The 23,687-nt window shown below is 36.1% G+C and overlaps 1 protein-coding gene across 5 annotated transcripts in view; it reads left to right on the plus strand.

The window, feature by feature from the left end:
* Positions 1 to 15,645: 15,645 nt before the first annotated feature.
* PDE1A (phosphodiesterase 1A) overlaps positions 15,646 to 23,687 on the plus strand; it is a 397,310-nt gene continuing 389,268 nt past the window's right edge. For 4 of the 5 annotated variants that reach the window (XM_033230958.1, XM_033230960.1, XM_033230957.1 and 1 more), the window contains exons 1-2: positions 15,646 to 15,873; positions 16,105 to 16,215. In XM_033230958.1, coding sequence (XP_033086849.1) covers positions 16,115 to 16,215 — 101 coding nt within the window. In that variant the 5' untranslated portion in view covers positions 15,646 to 15,873; positions 16,105 to 16,114. The other variant, XR_004441671.1, reaches the window with a different exon arrangement.

Below are 23,687 nucleotides of genomic sequence, written 5' to 3' on the forward strand. Positions count from 1 at the left end.
ACGGCTTTTTGTTCAGAATTTTTTTTTCTGAAACAAATTTTTAATTAAATATTTCATAAACACAAAAGACATAATATTACCTGTGCACCTGCATATTCACACCCTGCTTAAGAAACACTTTCAAAACAGTTGAAATGCCTGATATATTTCACTTCAATAGCATTTCCCTCTTTTTCAGATATTACCATTATTTAGTTTGATGGTTATAATTTTAAAAATTTTTAAATTTTGTAAATTTTTAAAATTTCTGCTAACTACATATATATTTTCTAATTAGTAAATAAATAAATGCCATTATACTGTTTAAATTTCTACTGTACTTGAATTTTATGCAAAATTATTTTCATGAGATTCATCATGTATATATACATGTGTATATATATATGTGTGTATACATAGGTGTGTGTGTATATATATATTTATTGCAGGTTATACAGTTTCACTGTCATATACTGTCCCATTTTTATGAATTCACCGGCATTTATCCATGTATCAGTTGATGGAAAGTTATGTAAGTGTGTGTGTGTGTGTGTTTTTTTCTTCCTTCTTTCCTTCCTTCCTTCCTTCCTTCCTTCCTTCCTTCCTTCCTTCCTTCCTTCCTTCCTTCGTTCCTTTCTTCCTTCTTTCTTTCTGTCTTTCTATTCTCGTTTCCTCTTCCTTTTCCCTTTCCTTTTCTCTTTTCTCTTTTCTTTTTTTCTTTTTTCCTATGGCAAACAATACTATAAGCACAAGTCCTCATTTAATGTCATTGGCACATTATTGGAAAGTATGATTTTAATTGAAAGGACATATAAGGAAACCAGTTTTCGCACAGGTGAATTGATAAAAAAAAGGAGTTTAGTTGCTATGGCATACTTCTTGTCATAAAAACATCATCAAACTTCTCAGTGAAGACCCCAAACACTTCCACTATGCAACACTGAAAAAACAGTATAAGCTATACATACATTTAGGAAAGATTAATAAAAACAAGTAAGATAATGACTTACCTCAGTTTTGGTGAATCAGTGAGTGCCAGGGTCTTGTGGTGATAGGTTTAATCAAGAAATAAGTGTTTGCAAAGCAAAAATTGTAAGGAGCACTTCCTATTACCACAAAATTAAAACACAAGCAATAACAAATACGGTGGGTTTACTGAGTGCTTTCATACCTTGTCATTTATTGTCATGCATTTGTATGATTATCATCTACTTTACACATTTTGATTTTACAATAATTTTGTATTCATCCACTCATTAGTTTTCCAATGAGCTTATTCCAGTTCAGGGTCCCAAGTTGCAGGAGCCTACCCTGGCAGCTCAGGGGCAAGGCAGGAACCAGGCCTGGAGAGGATGCCCTTCCATTGCAGGGAGCACTCATTCACACAGGGACAATTTAGACACGCCAGTTTACCTAACATGCACATCTTTGTGGAAGAAAATTGGAGTAGCTGGATGAAACTCATGCAGACATGGGAAGAATGTGCAAACTGCACACAGACAGTGGACCTAACTGGGAATTGATTTTTTTCATCAGTGTCATAATGAAAGGAATTTAAACAAAGTGTCATTATTTGAAGATCTGCTGTATTATTGTGTCTCATTTCTACATGTAGGAAAATGTTTTAGAGTATGTGCGTTTTCAATTTTTCTAGATATTGATAAATTGTTTTTTAAAATGATTTCATCACTACTAACAGGGCATAAGGCTTCTAGTCCCCTACATCCTTACAGTGTCTGGTAGAGCCAAATTTTTCCCCAAAATTATTGGATATAAAATAGTATATCTAGGTATGTTAGTCACCTTAAAATTCACTGAATACTAATAATTTTGAACAACTTCTGTTATGCCTATGGTCTGTTTCTATTTCTGCTTCAGTGGCTTCCTTTTTGAGGCAGAGTCTCGCTCTATTGCTCAGGCTGGAGTACAGTGGAGGGATCTCAGCTCACTACAACCTCCGCCTCCCAGGTTCAAGCAATTCTCCTTGCCTCAGCCTCCCAAGTAGCTGGAATTACAGGTGCCCACCACCATGACTGGCTAATTTTTTTTTTTTTTTTGTATTTTTAGTAGAGATGGGGTTTCACTATGTTGACCAGGCTGATCTCGAACTCCTGACCTCGTGATCCACCCGCCTCGGCTTCCCAAAGTGCTGGGATTACAGGCATGAGCCACTGCGCCTGGCCAGTTATCCATTTTCCTACTAATTTGTCTGTATTTATCTTATGGTTTTCTAGGAATTATTTACAGAATTTAGATATGAAAACTTTGTGGGTTGTGTTATATGCATTGCATATAAATTTCTTAATCCAGTTTTGGGGAATTTTAGTGTCTCCCTCTGAAGCAAATAACAGACATGCTGACTATCTAGAATAGTAAAGATAATGTTTCCCTCTGGAGCAAAGGTCTGGGATGCCTACTGCCCATTATAAAAGATTCAGGTTCCCAAGCTCAAGATTTCTTTCCTGAAGCACAACTGGCTGGGTGTGCAGGTATTACCTGGCTCTTAGGTGTCACTAACAACTATTGGGGTTCAGAGAAATTGCACAAAAATGCTGATACTCTGGTTACTGCTTTTGCTGTGAGGAATAAATATTGTTCTTTATCTCTGACTCAAGAGTGTTTTCTAGTATCCAGAAAAATGTGGCAGGCTAACTTATAGCTTGTAAGAATTATGAAACCTCAGAACCATCACAGTTCTTACTAGCTTATTGTATTTATTCATAAGATAAGGGATATTAATTTTATTAATCTTTTGATTTTTATTTCATTGATTATCTCTACTGTTTTTCTGTTTTCTATTTTATTGATTTCTGCTCTGATATTTGTTTCCTTATTTTTATTTATTTTGTTTTAAATTTGGTTATCCTCTCTGAGTTTCTTAATGTGGATCCTGAGGTCATTGATATAATATCTTTATTTCTAATATGGATACACAGTGCTATCAATTTCCTTATAGATATTGCTTTAGCTACATCTCACAGGTTTTGATGTTATGTTTTCATCTTCATTCAGTTCAAAATAATTCTTAATTTTTTTCTTGATTTCTTTTTGGATCCATGGATTATTTCAAAGGATATTGTTTCCAAGTATTTGGGAATTTTTCAAAGTTTTTTCTCTTAGTGACTTCTAATTTAAATTCACTGGGATCAGAGAATATACTTTGTATTATCTGTATCCTTTGAATTCAAAATAATTTATTGAGACTTGTTTTATGGCTCAGAATATGGTTTCTTTTAGCAAATATCCATTGTGCACTTTAAAAGGTGTGTATTGCTCTTTTTGGGCAGAGGGAATAAAAGTTAATTAGTTTGAGTCTACTGATAGCATTGTTCAGATCTTTTATATCCTTACTCTTTTACCTCTATTTGCCCTATTAGTTATAAAGTAATGAATATCAAATATTAGATTATGGTGATTGGCTTCCAAGACGGCCGAATGGGAAGAGTTACCGTCTGCAGCTCCCGGCGAGATTGATGCAGAAGATGGGTGATTTCTGCGTTTCCAACTGAGGTACCTGGTTCATCTCATTGGGACTGGTTGGACAGTGGGTGCAGCCTACGGAGGGCAAGCTGAAGCAGACAGGAAGTGCAAGAGGTTGGGGGATTTCCCTTTCCTAGCCAAGGGAAGCCGTGACAGACTGTACCTGGAGAAATGGTACACTCCTGACCAAATACTGCATTTTTCCCATGGTCTTAGCAACCAATAGACCAGGAGATACCCTCCCATACCTGGCTCAGTGGGTCCCACCCCCATGGAGCCTTGCTCACTGCTAGCACAGCAGTCTGAGATCAACCTGCGATGCTGCAGCTTGACAGGCGGAAGGGTGTCCGCTATTGCTGAGGCTTGAGTAGCTCACAGTGTAAACAAAGTGGCTGAGAAGCTCAAACTAGGCGGAGCCCACTGCAGCTTAGCAAGGCCTACTGCCTCTCTAGATTCCAACTCTGGGGTCAGGGCATAGCAGAACAAAAGGCAACAGACAGCTTCTGCAGACTTAAACGTCCCTGTCTGACAGCTCTGAAGAGAGCAGTGGTTCTCTTGGTATGGCATTCGAGTTCTAAGAACAGACAGACTGCCTCCTCAAGCAGGTCCCTGACCTCCATGTAGCCTGACTGGGAGACACCTCCCAGTAGGGGCTGACAGACACCTCAAACAGGCAGGTGCCCCTCTGGGACAAAGTTTCCAAAGGAAGGATCAGGTAGCAATATTTGCTGTTCTGCAGCCTCTGTTGGTGATACCCAGACAAACAGGGTCTGGAGCAGACCTCCAGCAAACTCTAACAGACTTGCAGCTGAGGGGCCTGTTAGAAGGAAAGCTAATGAACAAAGGAATAGCATCAACATCAACAAAAAGGATATCTAGACCAAAACCCATCTGTAGGTCACCAACGTCTAAGACCAAAGGTAGATAAAACCAGAAAGATGGGGAGAAACCAGAAAAGAAAAGCTGAAAATTCCAAAAACCAGAGCACCTCTTCTCCTCCGAAGGATTACAGCACCTTGCCAGCAAGGGAACAAAACTGGATGGAGAATGAGTTTGACGAGTTGACAGAAGTAGGCTTCAGAAGGTTGGTAATAGCAAACTTCTCTGAGCTAAAGGAGCATGTTCTAACTTATCACAAGGAAGCTAAAAACCTTGAAAAAAGGTTAGACAAATGGCAACTAGAATAAGCAGTGTAGAGAAGACCTTTAATGACCAGATGGAGCTGAAAGCCACGGCACAAGAACTTCGTGGCGCATGCACAAGCTTCAATAGCCGATTCGATAAAGTGAGAGAAGGATATCAGTGATTGAAGATGAAATTAATGAAATAAAGTGAGAAGACAAGATTAGAGAAAAAAAGAGTGAAAAGAAATGAAAAATGTCTACAAGAAATATAGGACTATGTGAAAAGACCAAATATGCATTTTATTGATGTACCAATAAAAGTAATGGAAAAAGTGACAGGGTGAATGGAACCAAATTAGAAAACACTTTTCAGGATATTATCCAAGAGAACTTCCCTAACTTAGTAAGGCAGGCCAACATTCAAATTCAGGAAATACGGAGAACACCACAAATATACTCCTCGAGAAGAGCAACCTCAAGACACATAATTGTCAGATTCACCAAGGTTGAAATGAAGGAAAAAATGTTAAGGGCAGCCAGACAGAACAGTCAAGTAACCCACACAAGGAAGCCCATCAGACTAATAGCAGATCTCTTGGCAGAAACCCTATAAGCCAGAAGAGAGTGGGGGCCAATATTCAACATTCTTAAAGAAAAGAATTTTAAACCCAGAATCTCATATCCAGCCAAACTAAGCTTCATAAGTGAAGGAGAAATAAAATCCTTTACAGAGAAGCAAATGCTGAGAGATTTTGTCACCACCAGGCCTGCCCTACAAGAGATCCTGAAGGAAGCACTAAACGTGGAAAGGAACAACAGGTACCAGCCATTGCAAAAGCATGTCAAAATGTAAAAACCATTGACACTATGAAGAAACTGCATCAATTAACGGGCAAAATAACCAGCTAACATCATAATGACAGGATGAAATTCAAACATAACAATGTTAACCTTAAATGTAAATGGGCTAAAGGCCCCAATTAAAAGATACAGACTAGCAAATTAATTGTATAGAGTCAAGACACATTGGTTAAGGGCTGTATGCAGGAGACCCATCTCATGTACAAAGACACACATAGGCTCAAATAAAGGGATGGAGGAAGATCTACCAAGCAAATGGAAAAAAAAAAAAAAAGCAGGGGTTGCAATACTAGTCTCTGATAAAAGAGACTTTAAACCAACAAAGATCAAAAGAGACAAAGCCACTACATAATGGTAAAGGGATCAATTCAACAAGAAGAGCTAACTATCCTAAATATATATGCACCCAATACAGGAGCACCCAGATTCATAAAGCAAGTCCTTAGAGACCTAAAAAAAGACTTATACGCCCACACAAAAATAATGGGAGACTTTAACACCCCACTGTCAATATTGGACAGATCAATGAGACAGAAGCTTAACAAAGATATCCAGGACTTGAACTCAGCTCTGGACCAACCAGCCCTAATAGACATCTACAGAACTCTACACCCCAAATCAACAGAATATACGTTCTTCTCAGCACCACATCATACTTACTCTAAAATTGACCACATAATTGGAAGTAAAACACTCCTCAGCAAATGTAAAAGAACAGAAATCGTAACAAACTGGCTGTCACCACAGTGCAATCAAATTAGAACTCAGGATTAAGAAATTCACTCAAAGCCACGCAAATACGTGGAAACTGAACAACCTGCTCCTGAATGACTACTGGGTAAGTGATGAAATGAAGGCAGAAATAGAGATGTTCTTTGAAACCAATGAGAACAAAGACACAATTACCAGAATCTCTGGGGACACATTTAAAGCAGTGTGTAGAGGGAAATTTATAGCACTAAATGCCCACAAGAGAAAACAGGAAAGATCTAAAATCGACACCCTAACATCACAACCTGAAAATACATCAATGATAGACTGGATTAAGAAAATGTGGCACATATATACCATGGAATACTATGCAGCCATAAAAGAGGATGAGTTCATGTCCTTTGCAGGGACGTGGATGATGCTGGAAACCATTATTCTCAGCAAACTATCACAAGGACAGAAAACCAGATGCTGCATATTCTTGCTCATATGTGGGAGTTGAACAATGCGAACACATGGACACAGGGCAGGGAACATTACACACTGGGGCCTGTCGGTGGATGGGGATTTGGGGAATGGATAGTATTAGGAGAAATACCTAATGTAAGTGATGAGTTGATGGGTGCAGCAAACCAACATGGCACATGTTTACCTATGTAACAAATCTGCACATGGTACACATGTACCCTAGAACTTAAAGTATAACAAAATACCCACAAATATTAGATTATATGACTATAATGTGAACTTGTTTCCTTCTCCTTACAGAAGAAAATACATGAACAATACATGAAAATCTTGTAGAATACATGTAATCTGTTTTATGTATTATTTTTGCTTTATGTATTTCGAAACTATTTTTATGTGCATAAACATTTGGGATTTTTATATCTTCTTAATGAATTTTAACTCTTTATCATTAGGCTATGCCCTTTTAAAATTTATTTTAATAATTTTTGCTTTAAAATCTACATTTTCTGATATTTCTATAATGACTCCAATGTTCATTTGGTTAGTATTTTTGTGGTATATTTTTCCTACCTTTTTACTTTTAATCCATTTGAGTTTTTACATTTGAAGTGCTTTTCTTATAGACCAGCATTTAGATGATTTACATTTAATGTAATTATTGACATGTTAGGATTCAAGTCTTTCTTTTTTGCTTTCCTTTTTTCTTCTGTTTTTTGTTTCTGTTTTCTTTTTCTTGTCTTCATATCAGTTACTTGAGCACTTTTCTTTAGAATTTTATTTTGACTCATCTATATCTGTATTTTTAAGTGTATTTGTTTAAATAGCTATTTTCAATAGTTCCTTTCGATATCATTATCTATGCATAGCTTATCACAATCTCCTGATATGTCATTATTTTATCAGTCTGAGAGAAGTATAGAACTCTCACCTCATTTATATCCCTTTACTCTCTCCCATTTATAATAATTTTATATATTCTACTAAATACACTTAGAACCATATCAGATGGTATAGTTTTTGCTTCAACTTTTAAACAGATTTATAAAACTCAAGAGGATGAAGAAAGGCTATGATATTATACAACTCAAGAGGATAAAGAAAGGTATGCATTTTTGCTTACTGTGCCTTTTCTTTTTTCCTGATGTTCCAAGTTTCATTTTATTATTTTCTTTCTGTTTGGAGAATTTCCTTTAGCTATTCTTGTTAATAGTGACAAATTCTTTTAGTTTTTCTTTATCTGTTATTGTCTTAGTTTCACCTTCATTTCTGAAGAATATTTTCACTGCATATAGATTTCAAGTTTGACAGATCTTTTCTTCGTACTTGAAAAAAGTTTTGCTACATCTTTCTGCCCTCTGTGGTTTCTGATGAAAATCCATTTTCACTCTAAATGTTTTTTCTCCGTAGGTAAGAATTTTTCTGTCACTGCTTTCAAGATTTTTCCCTTGTCTTTAGTTTTCAGAATCTTCACTATGATATATCTTGTTGTGGATTTTTTGGGTTTACCCTTTTTGGGATCCACTCATCCTGAGTCTCTAGGTTTATGTCTCTTGCCAAATTTGGAAAGCTTTTATTTATTATTTCTTTGAATTTTTCTCCCCCCTGCTCTCTTTATTCTTTTCAGCTGGGGTCCCATTACCTTCACTGTGGTTTAAAATTTCTCTCAAAGGTGCTAATCTGGGGCAACTATACAGTTTATTCTGTTTGTCTCTCATCTCTTAAGGATGCTGTCCCTTGTTGCCTGATGGCTAATGGCTTGAAAACAATACATTTTGTCTGCTTTCTGGCTAATTTAGATGGTCCTAATTACTCAATCTTGTTTGGAAGCAGAAGCCTGAATTTCTTTTTAGTAAGAGTTTGCAATGTGTTTTGCTTCCTGAATTTGAATTTTCTTGTTTTCCACTGATTCTGGAATAGTCTTCATTGCTTCCTTTTCATATTTTTCTGCTTCTGTATTCAATCTATTTTACAGTTCTGAAAATCCAAAGAGATTGTGTTAGTTCATTTTCACGCTGCTGATAAAGACATACCGAGACTGGGTAATTTATGAAGAAAAAGAAGTTTAATGGACTCACAGTTCCATATGGTTAGGGAGGCCTCCATGGTGGAAATCAAGTCACATCTTATATGGTGGCAGACAAGAGAGAATGAGAGCCAAGTGAAAGGCTTATAAAACCATCAGATCTCTTGAGACTTATTCACTACCATGAAGACAGTATGGGGAAATCAGCTCCCATGATTCAATTATCTCCCACAGATCCTCCCCACAACATGTGGGAATTATGGGAACTACAATTCAAAGTGAGATTTGGGTGGAGACACAGCCAATCTATATCATTCCACCCCTGGCCCCCTCCAAAACCTCCTGGTCTCACTTTTCAAAACCAATCAAGCCTTCTCAACAGTCTCCCAAAGTCTTAACTAATTTCAGCATTAACTTAAAAGTCCACAGTCCAAAGTCTCACCTGAGACAAGGCAAGTCCCTTCTGCCTATGAGTCTGTAAAATAAAATGCAAGCTAGTTACTTTCTAGATATGATGGGGGTATGGACTTTGGGTAAATATAGCTATTCCAAATGGGAGAAATTGGCCAAAACAAAGGGGCTACAGGCCCAATCAAGTTTGAAATCCAGTGGGACAGTCAAATCTTAAAGCTCCAAAATGATCTCCTTTGACTCCATGTCTCACATACAGGTCATATTGATGCAAGAGGTGGGTTCCCATGGTCTTTGATAGCTCTGCCCTTGTGACTCTGCAGGGTGTAGCCTCCCTTCTGGCTGCTTTCATGCACTGGCATTGAGAGTCTGTGGCATCTATCCACATGCGTGGTGCAAGCTGTTTGTAGATCTGCTATTCTGGGGTCTGGAGGATGGTGGCCCTCTTCTCACAGCTCCACTAGGTAGTATCCAAGTGGGGACTCTGTGTGGAAGCTTCAACCCCACGTTTCCCTTCCACACTGCCCAAGCAGAGGTTCTCCATGAGGGCCCCACCCCAGAAGCAAACTTCTGTCTGGACATCCAGATATTTCCATAGATCCTCTGAAATCTAGGTGAAGGTTCCCAAACCTCAATTCTTGACTTCTGTGCACTTGCAGGTTCAACACCACCTGGAAGCTGCCAAAGCTTGGGGCTTGCACTCTCTGAAGCCATGGCTTGAGCTGTACTTTGACCCCTTTTAGCCATGGCTAGACTGGCTGGGATGCAGGGCACCAAGTCCCTAGGCTGTACATAGCAAGGGGTCAAGCAATGGCCCACAAAACCATTTTTCCTCCTAGACCTCCAGGCTTGTGATGGGAGGGGCTGCCACAAAGGTCTCTGACATGCTGTGGAGGCATTTTCCCCATTGTCTTGGTGATTATCATTTGGCTCCTCATTACTTATGCAAATTTCTGTAGCCGGCTTGAGTTTCTCCTCAGAAAATGGGCTTTTCCTTTCTATCGCATCCTTAGGCTGCAAATTTTCCAAACTTTTATGCTCTGTTTCCCTTTTAAAACTGAATGCTTTTAACAGTAGCCAAGTCACTTCTTGAATGCTTTGCTGCTTAGACATTTCTTCTGCTAAATACCCTACCTCATCTCCCTCAAGTTCCGAATTCCACAAATCTCTAGGGCAGGGGAAAAATGCCACCAGTCTCTTTGCTAAAACATAGCAAGAGTCACCTTTACTCCAGTTCCCAGCAAGTTCCTCATCTCTATTTGAGACCCCTTGGCCGGGATTTCATTGTTCATATCACTGTCAGCATTTTGGTCAATGCCATTTATCTCTAAAAAGTTCTAAACTTTCCCATCCTTTCCTTTCTTATTCTGAGCTCTCTAAAGTGTTCCAACCTTTGCCTGTTACCCAGTTCCAAAATTGCTTTCACTTTTTTGGGTATCTTTACAGCAGTGCCCCATTCTACTGGTACCAATTTACTGTATTAGTCCATTTTCATGCTGCTGATAAAGACATACATGAGACTATAAAGAAAATTTATAAAGTAATTTTCATATTTATAAGAATTTATAAAGAAAAAGAGGTTTAATGGACTCACAGTTCCATATGGCTGAGGAGGCCTTACAATCATGGTGGAAGGTGAAAGTCACATCTTACATGGTGGCAGACGAGAGAATGAAAGCCAAGCGAAAGGCTTACAAAACCATCAGATCTCATGAGACTTACTCACTACAACAAGAACAGTGTAAGGGAAACCACCCCCATGATTCAATTATCTCCCACTGGGTTCCTCCCACAACACATGGGAATTATGGGAGCTACAATTCAAAATGAGATTTGGATGGGAACACAGCCAAAAAAGTATTAGACATGTACGTTAGGAATTTTTTGTCTTTCTTGACTTCTAAGATATTCTTTCTATTCTTTCATAATCTCACTTCTGTGTCTGTCTGTACATTTTGGGCAGTTTCTTCAGATTTTTCTTTTCTTTTTTTCTTTTCTTGACATGGGGTCTCTCTGTCATCCATGCTGGAGTGTAGTGGCATGAACAAGGCTCACTGCAGCCTACCATGCCTGGCTAATTTATATATATATATATATATATATACACTTTTTTTTTTTTTTTTTTTTGTAGAGACAGGGTTTCATCATATGGCCCAGGGTAGTCTTGAACTCCTGAGCACAAGTGATCTGCCTGCTTTGGTCTCCCAAAGTGCTGGGTTTATGGGCATGACCCACCACTCCCGGCCTCTTCATATTTTCTTATTAACTAATTCTCTTTCTGCTGTTACCTTGTACATTGAATATATAATTTCAATGGTTCTTTTTTAATTTTAAAGATTTCTTTTTACTTCCTTTCCCTGAGTGGCCCTTTAAAAAAATGGAATGTCTTTTATTGGTCATGTTTTGAGTCTCTTTTTTCTATTTATTTAAAATTTGAACATTATTTTAACTTATTAGATAATTACAATACCTAAGGTCCTTGAGGGTGTGGTTCTAATGACTAGTGACTCTCACTAGTGATGACTTGATTAACTATATGTTTAGTGACTCTCACTGGTGATGACTTGATTAACTATATGTTTTATAATTTTGAATTGTAAGCTCATATTTGACTAGATTTATCTGTAAGATTTTTAAGAAGTGTGTTTGAGGATTCATTCCTCCAAACAAATTTGCTTTTCTTATTCTAGGTAACCTTGGATACCACTAACCCAAGATCACTTTAAGTTTTGCTGTTTCTCAGACAAAGCTAGTAGTTTAAGTTTAATCAAACTCATAGATGGCAGTCCCATTGTTAAAATCTATCAAAGAATGCTTTTATTTTGTTTTTCCTCTCCTAGAGACTAAACTGAGAGAGAAAATTTTTTCAGATATCTCTTGGCCACACTTATGCTTTCTTGTCCACAAACTGACTACATGGGTAGCCTTTTATAGTTTCTATCTTTCTGGGGGAAACCTTGGTTTCAAGTCTTCATACTGTACAGACTCAAACCCTTATTTTCTGTTTCCTCTATACTGATTATAATACAAAGCTGTAGATTACTATGTTTGATAACTGTCCTTACAATTCTAACGCTTTTGTCCCTGTTCATTTTGGACTTCATTTTATATAAGTTCAGCTATGCATTCAAAATAATATTTATTAGAATTTTCCCAATATTTGAAAATTATTTTTGGTCTGAAAGTTTTAAGAGTAACTTAGTCTGCCATATTGTTCAGAAATTAATATATTTTCTAAATTATTTTCTTATCAATGAAAACATAATGTACTTTTATTATCAATAAAACAGTATTTTTAGTTTTTAATATTCTTGAATCCACTTTTTCTTGAAGCCATCTTTTTGATCCCTATAATTTCTTGTTCTCACTTGCACTGATTTCTTCCTAGCCCTTCTTAACAGATGCCAACTTGGGATTTTGTTCATGAATTTCTGTTGCTAGGTTAGGTATATGTTTCTGATTTTTCTCATTTATTACTTTTTTTTCTTTTTTCAGGTATATTAATTCATATAATTATTTTTAAATAGTATTTGAATGATATGCTTTCTGAATTTGGCATTTCTGAATGTGTCATCATTTATCTTTGTCATTGAGTGATGGCTTACTGGCTAAAGAATTAAAGTTATTTTCTTTACCATTTATTACATGGTGCCAATGTATTAGTCATTCTTGCATTGCTATAAAGAAACACCTGAGACTGGGTATTTATAAAGAAAAGAGGTTTAATCGGCTCATGGTTCTGCAGGCTGTAAAGGAAGCATAGCTGCTTCTGGGGAAGCCTCAGGAAACTTTCAATCTTGGTGGAAAGTGAAGGGGAAGCAGGCACATCTTACATGACCCAAGCAGGAGGATGGTGCTAAACCACTAGAAATCACCCCCTTGATCCAATCACCTCCTGCCAGGCCCTACCTCCAGAACTGGGGCTTACATTTTTTTTTTTTTTTTTTTTTTTTTTTTGAGACGGAGTCTCGCTCTGTCGCCCGGGCTGGAGTGCAGTGGCCGGATCTCAGCTCACTGCAAGCTCCGCCTCCCGGGTTTACGCCATTCTCTCGCCTCAGCCTCCCGAGTAGCTGGGACTACAGGCGCCCGCCATCTCGCCCGGCTAATTTTTTAATGCATTACTAGTGTTCCTTTTGTTTAGAATCATTTGGGAAGTAATTGTCATTAAAATCTATTGAATAATTATACTATAATGAAAAGGAAAAAATCATGTAATTTCAATAATAATAAGAACTAATAACTATTAAGCAATTATTATGTGCCAGATACTGTTTTAATTTCTTTACCTGTATCAGCTCATTCAATACATGAACACTATGAGGAGATGTTATTATTATGCTCATTTTATACATGAAGAAATGAACAAAAATTGTAACTTGAAAAAAATCACATAATTCTTTCAGTGAAAGAATAAAGATTCAAACCCAGGTAGTCTAGATTTAGAGTATATGTTATATTACATTTTGGCATTAGTAGATACTAAATTTATTCTATACATTTTTGTCACCATTCCTAATAAAATATTAGGTAATCAGAAGGAAGGAACTACTTATTCTAAGACAAATAATTTACCTGACTGTAGAGTTAAAGCAAAATAAATGGAAACTATGAGAAATGAGGGACATACAAATTGGATCAATTTTTATTGTATTTTTGTGACTGTTTTCTCAATTTTCCCTTGCAGAACTTATATCAATTTTTTAATAAATTAACAAAGAAAAATGATTTGAATTCTCTATGTTAACAGAAGTAACTTTTTGATACTTCCTAAGGATGAGCATTATCTTGTTTAAGGATTTAAATAATAAGCTATTTTATCTAGTTATTCAAAATTTTATTTTATGAAACATTTAATGAAATGATTAAGGATTCTTTTCTAGTAAGTGACTGAATTAGTATACCTTGAGGTCTTAAATATCAATGTGTGATAGAAGTTACACAGTGAAAGCAAAGGGCGAATGAATTGTAGTGATGAAACAAGATTCTTTGACATATACTTAAGTAGAAGAGTTCTCATTCTTTAGTTTGCAATGTTATTGGTAAGCTGGTCAATGTGAGGACTTGACATTTCATGTCATATTTAGAAAATCATCTGTATAGCCTCAAGGACTTAGGTATCTTGATTCATAAAATAATAATGATAGAGTACTTGTTATCTATAGAGATTTTTGGCTGCAATATTTCTTTGAAAGCAGAATATAGATGTTTGTTGACTATTTCATTAAAGAAATATCAGGTAAGAGTTTATTACATGAATATAGCTAAGATTACAAATGAAGGCACAGTGAAGGTAAAATTGGTACTTTCAGAGCAAAGATTAACGTATTTCTGACAACTCTGGTAAATGCTTATAGGAATGAAGTTTTAATTTCACAAAGCTGTCCGCTAGCTAAAGGCATTACATTCAGATTGAATTCTGGAAGTATCTTGTCTGAGAGAGGAAAACGGAAGCCTCACTTGATTTCCTCTCTTATAATCTGCAAATCAGAAGGCATTTTCTGTGACATTTTGCAAAGGTGCTTTTTACATACACATTATAACTGACTACTAGATATCATCAGTGTCATTTGCATAGACATAGTGATTTTATATTGGAAGACTAATTGTTAATAATAGTTCCAATTTTTAAGAATTAGCTTTAAATCTGGAGAATGTCTCTGTTTCTCAGTTTTCTCAACTATTGGACAGGAGTATTGCCTATCTCACAAGCTTCTTGTAAGAATTTAAAAAGGTAATGTGTAATAGGTACTGAGAACATTGTCTGAAACATCAGAAATATTCAACAAATATTGGAGGTTATTACCTATCTTTGAATATCTCTACCTTAAAACTCATAGTAACAGGCAAGTTTTCTTGCAAGGAGAAATAAAACTACATCTGGGTTTTCAAACAAACAAGAAGAAATATTGCTTATAGGTATATTTTCTATAGCAGCTTGCAGATAGCAAGAGCTGTTATGGTGCTCATACTTAAGGTCTGTGCTTGTTTCAAAGAAAGCTCGCCATGTGTTAGGAGCTTGGCAGACGATTCAGTTCTGATTCCTTTTATGTCCACTCTCTCTCATTTTTCTTCTAAAATGCAGAAGCAGCAAAGCATCAATTTCTCTCTTTTCCCTCTCTCCCTCTCTCTCTCATAAACACACACACACACAAACCTATTCCCTTTTCCTTCAAAACACACACACACACACACACACACACGCATTTACACTAGTTTCATTTTATTTATTTTTTAATTCCCAAAGGATTCATGGAGCAGGCTGTGTGCAGCTGCTGTACTTTCCACTGGTTAAATTGGCAGTTACCTACTGTGTAGAGTTGCTAGGAGAAGGTGAATAAGCATGATTACAGCATCAGTTGATGTACATATTCTTGCAATAACAACCTGTGGAGCTGTGTTCTGTATGGCTCTATATGTTATTTTCTCTTTGTTATCATTAATATTTGTTGCAGTTATTGTTAGATCATGATACATTTTTAAGTGTTAGTTTCAGATCAATTTAGAGACAAAAACCTTGGCATTTAAACAGGCACTTTTTTTTTCTCAGGGTGGTGCTGCTGATACTGGCTCTTACCATCTGTTTCCTTGTTACATCCTGCCCTCGTTCTGTTGGTAGAGAGGAATTCAGCTTCTTCTGGAGCGCGAAAGTCATTCACGTTTCTCTTGTGCAGAATAGAGCTCGTAAACTGTAGGAATTCTGATGTGCTTCAGTGCACAGAACAGTAACAGATGAGCTGCTTTTGGGGAGAGCTTGAGTACTCAGTCGGTCAGTAGTACAGTAGCAGGCTCACATGTACGGATTGTTCTTGTGAGGTCAGAGCATCTGTTTATACTGCTGTCTGCTTAGAGGGGTGGTGAGGTGGTGAGCAGTGGATATATGCCTGTCAAAGTCAATAGCAAATCTGGCAGAGTCTTCCCTCAGCTTTGTACATCCGCACTGTTTTAATAGATAAGAGAGGCTACTGTATAAGCGTGTAAGATTTGTAATGGACTGAGGAATGCTTGTTCTAGCTGCTGAAACTGACTGTAACTGTATTGTCTTAGGAGCATCATCATGGGCTCTAGTGCCACAGAAATTGAAGAATTGGAAAACACCACTTTTAAGTATCTTACAGGAGAACAGACTGAAAAAATGTGGCAGCGCCTGAAAGGAATGTGAGTATGCTCTTTGCTTTTTATTTCCCCCTCAAAGATTTGACTATTAACGTGACTAATTGTTGGTGCCATCCGCCTTTGTGGACTAGTTTCCTTTAGAAAGATTTTCTCTTGAAAAATAAAATGTGCCTATCTCAGCTAACAACTTGTTGAAGGACGAATAGTGTTTTGTACTTGCACATTTTATTAAAGTAAGGTAACTTCTGGGGAAGTCACTTTACTGTCATACTACATGGTTTCTTTTATGCATTCTGTATGTGCTGCTTAGATATGTGGTTCAGATATGCAGAAAGGTAACTAAGAAAGCCAAATAAAATTTCCCTCAGGTAAGCAGAGAGAGAAATAAGACTGGTACTTCTTTCTCTGTGATTAGATTTGGAAAAGCAATGAGAGGATTAATATGAAAATAAATAATTATACTTTATTGTGCTTATTCTTTTGCTTAAATGATATTTCTATAAGAAAAAATGCTTACATGGTAAAAATATTAACAGCATATCAAACTTATTGGAGAGTTTTGGCTTTACATTAACCGGTTCACGGTTCACTTCTCCTGAGAGTACAGAATAGTCCATAGTATATAATAGCCCTTAGTAAAATGGGTCAAGAATTATGCATTTATGTCAAAAATGGGATGTAATTACCTAAGTCAAACGTTAATTGCAATGCTATTCACCTTGATATTTACACCCTTACATTTTTTTTAGCTGTGTATGCTACTAGTTCCTGTTTAGTGTTTCAGCACCACACTGTTTATATGCTTTGTCTTAATTGTCATAATTTAAAAATCAGATTTAACATTTGACTAAAAATGAGAAATTAGAATATGAATTTTACAGGCTATTGTATTGCTTAGTATATTTGCAGATCTCAAATGAAAATATTAATATATTTGCTTTTCTATAATAACAGCTGAAAGAATACTACACTATGTAAAATAGAGATTTTCTATGATTTATATCTCTAATGCTGTGTTTTCACACTATTTTTAAAAATTCAGTACCTGAGTAAATTTGATGTCCCTGTTTGATATTTTTTTAAAGAAAATTACATCAAACTTTGTTTAGAGGTAAAAATTCCTTCTACTTTCCTCCATTTGAATGTATTTAATGATGTTTATGTATTTAAATATTGTTCTTTGTATATTTTCTTACTTCTTGAAGTAATACATGGCTTTACAGTGCACTAGTATAAGAGCACAATAATGCAAAAAATATATAGCAGAGAATAACTTTTGGAAAGGAAGCCATCTTTACATTATTTGGATGAACTAGAAATCTGTTTCCAAGATCCATTGAAGATTTAGAAATTACAGCTTTTTGGTGAGGTTGTTCTCTAGGGGAACAAGTAATCCTATCAAAGCAAATAACAGCTCTCAAAATTAATTAGCATAGATGCAAATTAAACATTAGCAGTCATCAGATGATTTGTGTTTTAACCCAATGAGTGAATGAACATCAGTACCGGGAAAATTATGTCTCTCATTACAACCTATTTTAGATTTTCTTCTCCTTAGAAGGATGTTTTGCTTTTGTTTTGTTTGTATTTTTCTAGTTTCCTGTAGTTACTTGAATGTAAGATGATGTATGCTGGTGGATTTATGCATATGTCTTTAAGAAATGTGAAAAATGATGTTGTGTTTATTTAATACTTTAGGGCAAATTTATTGACTCACTGTATCAGTTGATCTCAAAGATCAATCTGTCATTTTATTTCAGAAAAGGGTGATAGAGTCATCCAACGGTAGATCTTCATGAATTGATAGAAGGATATATTAAAATATGTACATGCAAAATTAATTTTGAGTTGTGTTTACATAGAGTCACTAAATAATCATTAACCAAGTTTCCTTTTTTCTTTTGAAAATCATTATCTAAGTGACTAAAACGAATGCTTTTTCATTGAATAAAGAAGAAATTGCATGTTGTACTATCACTTCAACTTGTAGTTTGACTTAGCACATTTTCAGTGTTCAATGCTTAGAATTGTCAAAGCGAGAAACTCTAAGTCTAAAATCTGCATGACTAATGACAACCAAATTGTTTAATTATGGTATTTTGTACAGTTTGCATTCAGAGGAGTGATGTGAGGGACTCCCTATTCCATTGCTGAAATTGTCTTGTCTATTTAAAATGTAATATTGATTCAAACAGAATTTTGGCTTATCAAAATTGCTAGTCCTAGAATTCTACGCTTAAGTTTTGGCAATTAAAATCATGCTACTCATTAAACCTATCAAACAGTTGTGTACCAGTTTTCTTATTTTTGCTAAAATAGACTCAAGACCTTTAGGTATTTGTTTAGAAAGTGATTTTTAAAATCTTTTACTTTACAAATACATTGACTTATTTTGGCATAATATACTGTTTTTAATTGAGCTTCCAGTATGTAAATTTTAAGGTTAAATAAAAATAGAGACAAAGGTGAAAGTAAAATAATGTTTATTTAATTATACCTTAAATATAGAAATCAGGAACCATTACAGGTAGACATTTAGAGAAAATATCTTATAGGGATTGTTATATAACATAACATTTTAGAGAGTCTTTTGAGTCCATGGAAATAATTTTTAAATTTTGGAACACATATAGAAAACTTTGGTAACTAAATTAAAATATTAATGCTTGTCTGCCATTTTTGTTTTCTTTTATTGAGCTTCTTTTAAATTATCTTCATATAATATTTGACACACCATATAAAGTTATATGCCAAGAAATCTCTTTTTCTTTTGTGACAAGAAAGGTGAAACAGTTTCTTACTCCCATTCTGATGCAGACTTCTCTGCATTAGTCTATTAATTTTCTTCTTATATTTACAATCTTTTTATTTAGCTTTTTCCATATTCAACCACTAATTTGTTACTCAGTACAATAATTTAATTCTACACTATAAGTCATCATCTATGATGGTGGAAATATAAGCAAATAACTATGGCATTCGGTCTTTCATAAATTAGATTTAAAAATAATTATATACTTGGCCATAAGTTACCAATTATTTAGGGCTGGAAAACACTTCCTATTTCTTATGCCATCTCAACACCAAATGAAATTTCTGATTCAGAAGTTTCTTATGAATTTGGGACCTAGACTTCTTCCTACATACTAAGAAAACATAGCTATCGATAGTCTTTCAAATATTGTTAATTTCATTGATTCCCATATGGAAAGTTGGTTTGAAGATTTTACAGTATTTCACCTATGCAATGTGTTTTTTTTCCGTTTAAAAGATAAATGCCTTTTTGTGTCATGTACTGTTGCTTTTTTTCTCTAAACATACAGAGTTCCACAACTGTGGATTTTATTTAAAAATTAAACATATTTAAAAAACACTGGTGTTGCTCTTTCCAGTTAGTGACATTGCTATAAGAATTCAGTCTAAGAGGTGACAGCATTTTCAGAAAACTGAAAATTAGCATTTTTCAGGTATAAAATTCAGTGAAAATGATATAAAGCTTAGGGAAAAATCTAGAACAAAGTATTATCTTACTCAGGCATTCGACAGAAGAGAAGAAAGTATGAACTGCCAGAATCCATAAACTACAGACAAAAATGTAATACTCACCACTTCATAGTACTTATTGCCCCAATTCCTTCAGTTTTTGTAAACATAGTACTAGAACCTATCACAATTTCAGTTAGAAGCTAACTTTATATCTGATCACGAATTTTACATGTCTGGACACATACCTCCTTATCTCCCCCGTGTTACAAATGTCCAGATATTAATTTTAAGACTTGGGATTGTGAATGCAATGCTTGAAAGACATTAAGTTAAGCTTTGTTGTTTTTTTTTCTCTGTGATTGGTAGGGTAGTGAATATGACTATCAATAGTGAAGGACAAAATGTTTGGAAACAAAAAGTGAAGGAGAGAAGAAGAATTAGATGGTAATCCTTTAATTCTAAGCAACTGTTATTGTTGAAGAGGGCAGTATGTTGTGTAGTTCTCAGATGGAGTTGTCCAGACCCTTATCACTAAGAGGATGTAGCAGAAATATACATTTAGAATAAAAATTAGCCAAAAAGAAAAAAAAAGGAAGTGACAGGAGCTAATAGCATCATATTCTCAAATTGGAACCATACTTGAGGATGAAGTATTATAGATAAGACACAAATTTGATCCTTTTACTCTTCTGCCTAAACACCTTTAAATCTTTGCATCCTTCACAGGGTCACTGCCTACCAACTTGATATTTGGATTCTCCTCTGATGCCTGTCCTTCTGTGACACGCCTCCTATTCAGACCCAGGGTCACCCAAAAGAAATACTGCTTACCACTCCTCTGCCTTTGCTCATTTTGTTCTATCTTCTGGAGACAATTATTCCTTCATTTTCCTCTTTCAGCCAGAGTTGCTCTTATTCTATATGAAGCTTTTGGAGTTGTGTGTAGAAGTTTCTGGTGATTGCAGTGATGGCAAGGTGTTTCTGTATTTAGTGGGCAGCAGGGTCCTGGTAAGGCTAGATATCCTACAGACCTCAGGACATTTCCTTATCAGGAGGAGTTGTCCCACTCAAAATTCTGATTCATATCCTATTAAAAAATGCACAAAGCCTGCTGTTTAAATTTCACTTGCAAAGGAAATTCTTCCTGACCTTCCAGACTAGATTAGTTTTTTATTTTCAGTTCATAAATAACCTGAATTTCTCTTCTCATAACAAAATCCACCTTTCATATTCAGCCACAGCTTTTGAGTGCAAGAGCTACGCTTACTTCATTGGATTTGCTCTTGGATTCCAGCACATAGCACAGTACTTAGCACATAGGAGACAGTGCAAATAATATTTTAAATCAATGAATGAATAAAATTCTGAATCTTATACTGGCTTTAACTAGAAAATTAGATCAGCCAGGCTGCCAAAATAGGGACTAAAACCAGATGGGAGGATTGGAGATAGATTCACAGCTGGAATAAAGATGGAGAAGATGGAAGGATGTTTGCTTTATCATCTTTATCATCATATTGTTAGAATTGTGCAGATATAACATGTTTGTATTCTTACTCCCCAACAGTGTTCTTAAAAACATAAATATCTTAAGTAGTTACACAGCTAATGTCTGATAGAACATGGGTTTAAACATAGATCTACCTAGCTCTGACATTGTATTAAAAAAAAAAAAAAAAGATGACAGTCTCAGAATGCTTACCCAAAAAGATGACAAAAAAAGATGACAATCTCAGAATGCTTACCCAAAAGACACCAGAAAAGGCTCTACAGTGGTGCTCCTTAAAATTGAATTCCCAGGCTTGGGGTAGGCAGACTTATCACCCTCCAGAAATGTCCATGTCCTAATCCCCTGAACCAAAGGATATGTTACTTTATTTGAAAAGGAGAATTAAAGGAGCAGATGGAGTTAAAGTTGCTAATCATCTGACTTTAAAATAGGGATAATAGCCTGGATTATCCAGGTGAGCCTAATGTAATCACAAAGATTCATTTCCTTCCTTCCCTTCCTTCTTTCCCTTCCTTCCTTCCTTGCTTCCTTCCTTTCTTCCTTCCTTCCTTCCTTCCTTTCCTTCTTTCTTTCTCTCTTTCCTTCCTTTCTTTCTCACTCTCTTCCTCCCTCCCTCACTGTCTCTCTCTCCCTTCCTTTCTCTCTCTTTCTTTCTTTCTCTTTTTCTTTCTTTCTCTCTTTCTCTTTCTCTTCCTCCCTTCCTTCCTTCTCTCCATCCCATCTTTTTCTTTCTTTCTTTCTTTCTTTCTTTCTTTCTTTCTTTCTTTCTTTCTTTCTCTTTCTTTCTCTCTCTCTCTCCCCCTTCCTTCCTTCCTTCTTTCCTTCCTTCCCTCCCTCCTTCCCTCCTTTCTTTCTTCTTTCTTCCTTCCTTCCTTCCTTCCTTCCTTCCTTCCTTCCTTCTTTCCTTCCTTCCTTCCTTCCTCCCTTCCTTTCGTCTTTCTTTTTCAGACAGGATCTCACTCTGGTGCAGTGGAGTGATCTCTACTCACTGCAGCCTTGACCTCCCAGGCTCAGATGATCCTCCCACTTCAGCCTCCCAGGTAGCAAGAACTACAGGCATGTGCCACCACACCTGGCTAATTTTTTATACTTCTAGTAGAGATGGGGTTTTGCCATGTTTCCCAGTCTGGTCTTGAATGCCTGGGCTCAGGTGATCCGCTGACCTCAGCCTCCCATGCCTGGCCAATCACAAAGGCTTGAAAAGTGGAAGAGAGAGGCAGGACTGAGTGACAAGGACTTAAGGCGTCTGTGCTACTGTTGAAGATGGTGGAAGTGGGCTATGAGCCAAGGACAACCTCTAGAAACCTGAAAAAATGATAAAACAGATTCTGCCTAGAGCTTCTGTAAAGAATGCAGTCCTGCTGATACTAGAACTCAGTGAAATTTGCACCAGATTTCTGAGCTACAGAACTAAAAATAATTCATTTATTTCAAGCCACTGAGTTTGTGGTAAATTTGTTACAGTAGCAATAAAAATCTAATACATACTTTCTATACCAGAAGAACACATCAACATGACCATTCCTATCCCCTCCAACACACACACACACACACACACACACATACACACACACCACACACAATCCCTAGTGGTGAAGCCCTGCCTTACTCTATGGTACATTGGATTCAGATACTCTTTATTCTTAGCCTTTAAACAAGTCACTGTACCTCCATCTAACCCTGACTTACATGCCCAAAACACCAGTTTCCTCACCAAACTCTGAGATGGAGGGTATTCACTGGATTTGTTTCAAATGTCAAAAGAGAATGCGATCTTTCTTGGAAATTGTTGATAAGTCTGTACGTTGTTCAGTATGTGACTGTTTTGATGGATTAATCAGGCAAATCAGTTTTTAAAAATCTGTCTTTTAATCATAATCATAATTTGTTTTGAAGAAAACTACTTCATCAAAACCCATTTTGATGTGTAGACATAGTCTTAATAGTCAGTCCTACATAGCATTATGTTATAGTTAATAGAACTAACATTATTAAGGTGGAATACCTTACAGATTAGGTGGCTTAGAAATTGAACTCTAGAGTTAATCAGATATTTTCTAATACTACAGTACTACTGCTTTTTAGCTAAGTGTCCATGGAAAAGTTATTAATTTATCTAAACTTCACTTTTCTTATTTGTAAAATCCATTAATTGAATTGATCATTCATTCACTCATTCAACAAATAAACTCTGACTGTATACTGTGTCAGGTACAATGTTAGACACAGAAGCTTTTGTTCCTGTAGAGGAGACAAACAACAAAAAGTGAATTATAAAAAACAAGTTAATATGGAGTAAGAAGTGACCAGAAGAAAATGCACCAGGTGATGTGATCAAGTTATTTGGGGAAGGTATTTTGGATATTCAGGGATGACTTCTTTTAGGTTATTTTTCAGCTGAGACATGGACAAAACTGATATCTGCCTCATAAGATGCTCGAGTGAGAGGAAGTGCTAATGAATGATACCCCTAATTCCTGCCCAAGTTCAGAATTAAGTGAGAGATAGGTTTAGGAGT

Source organism: Trachypithecus francoisi, unplaced genomic scaffold (genome assembly GCF_009764315.1).
Source record: "Trachypithecus francoisi isolate TF-2019V2 unplaced genomic scaffold, Tfra_2.0 Lachesis_group13, whole genome shotgun sequence".
In the NCBI taxonomy this organism is placed as follows: Eukaryota; Metazoa; Chordata; class Mammalia; order Primates; family Cercopithecidae; genus Trachypithecus; species Trachypithecus francoisi.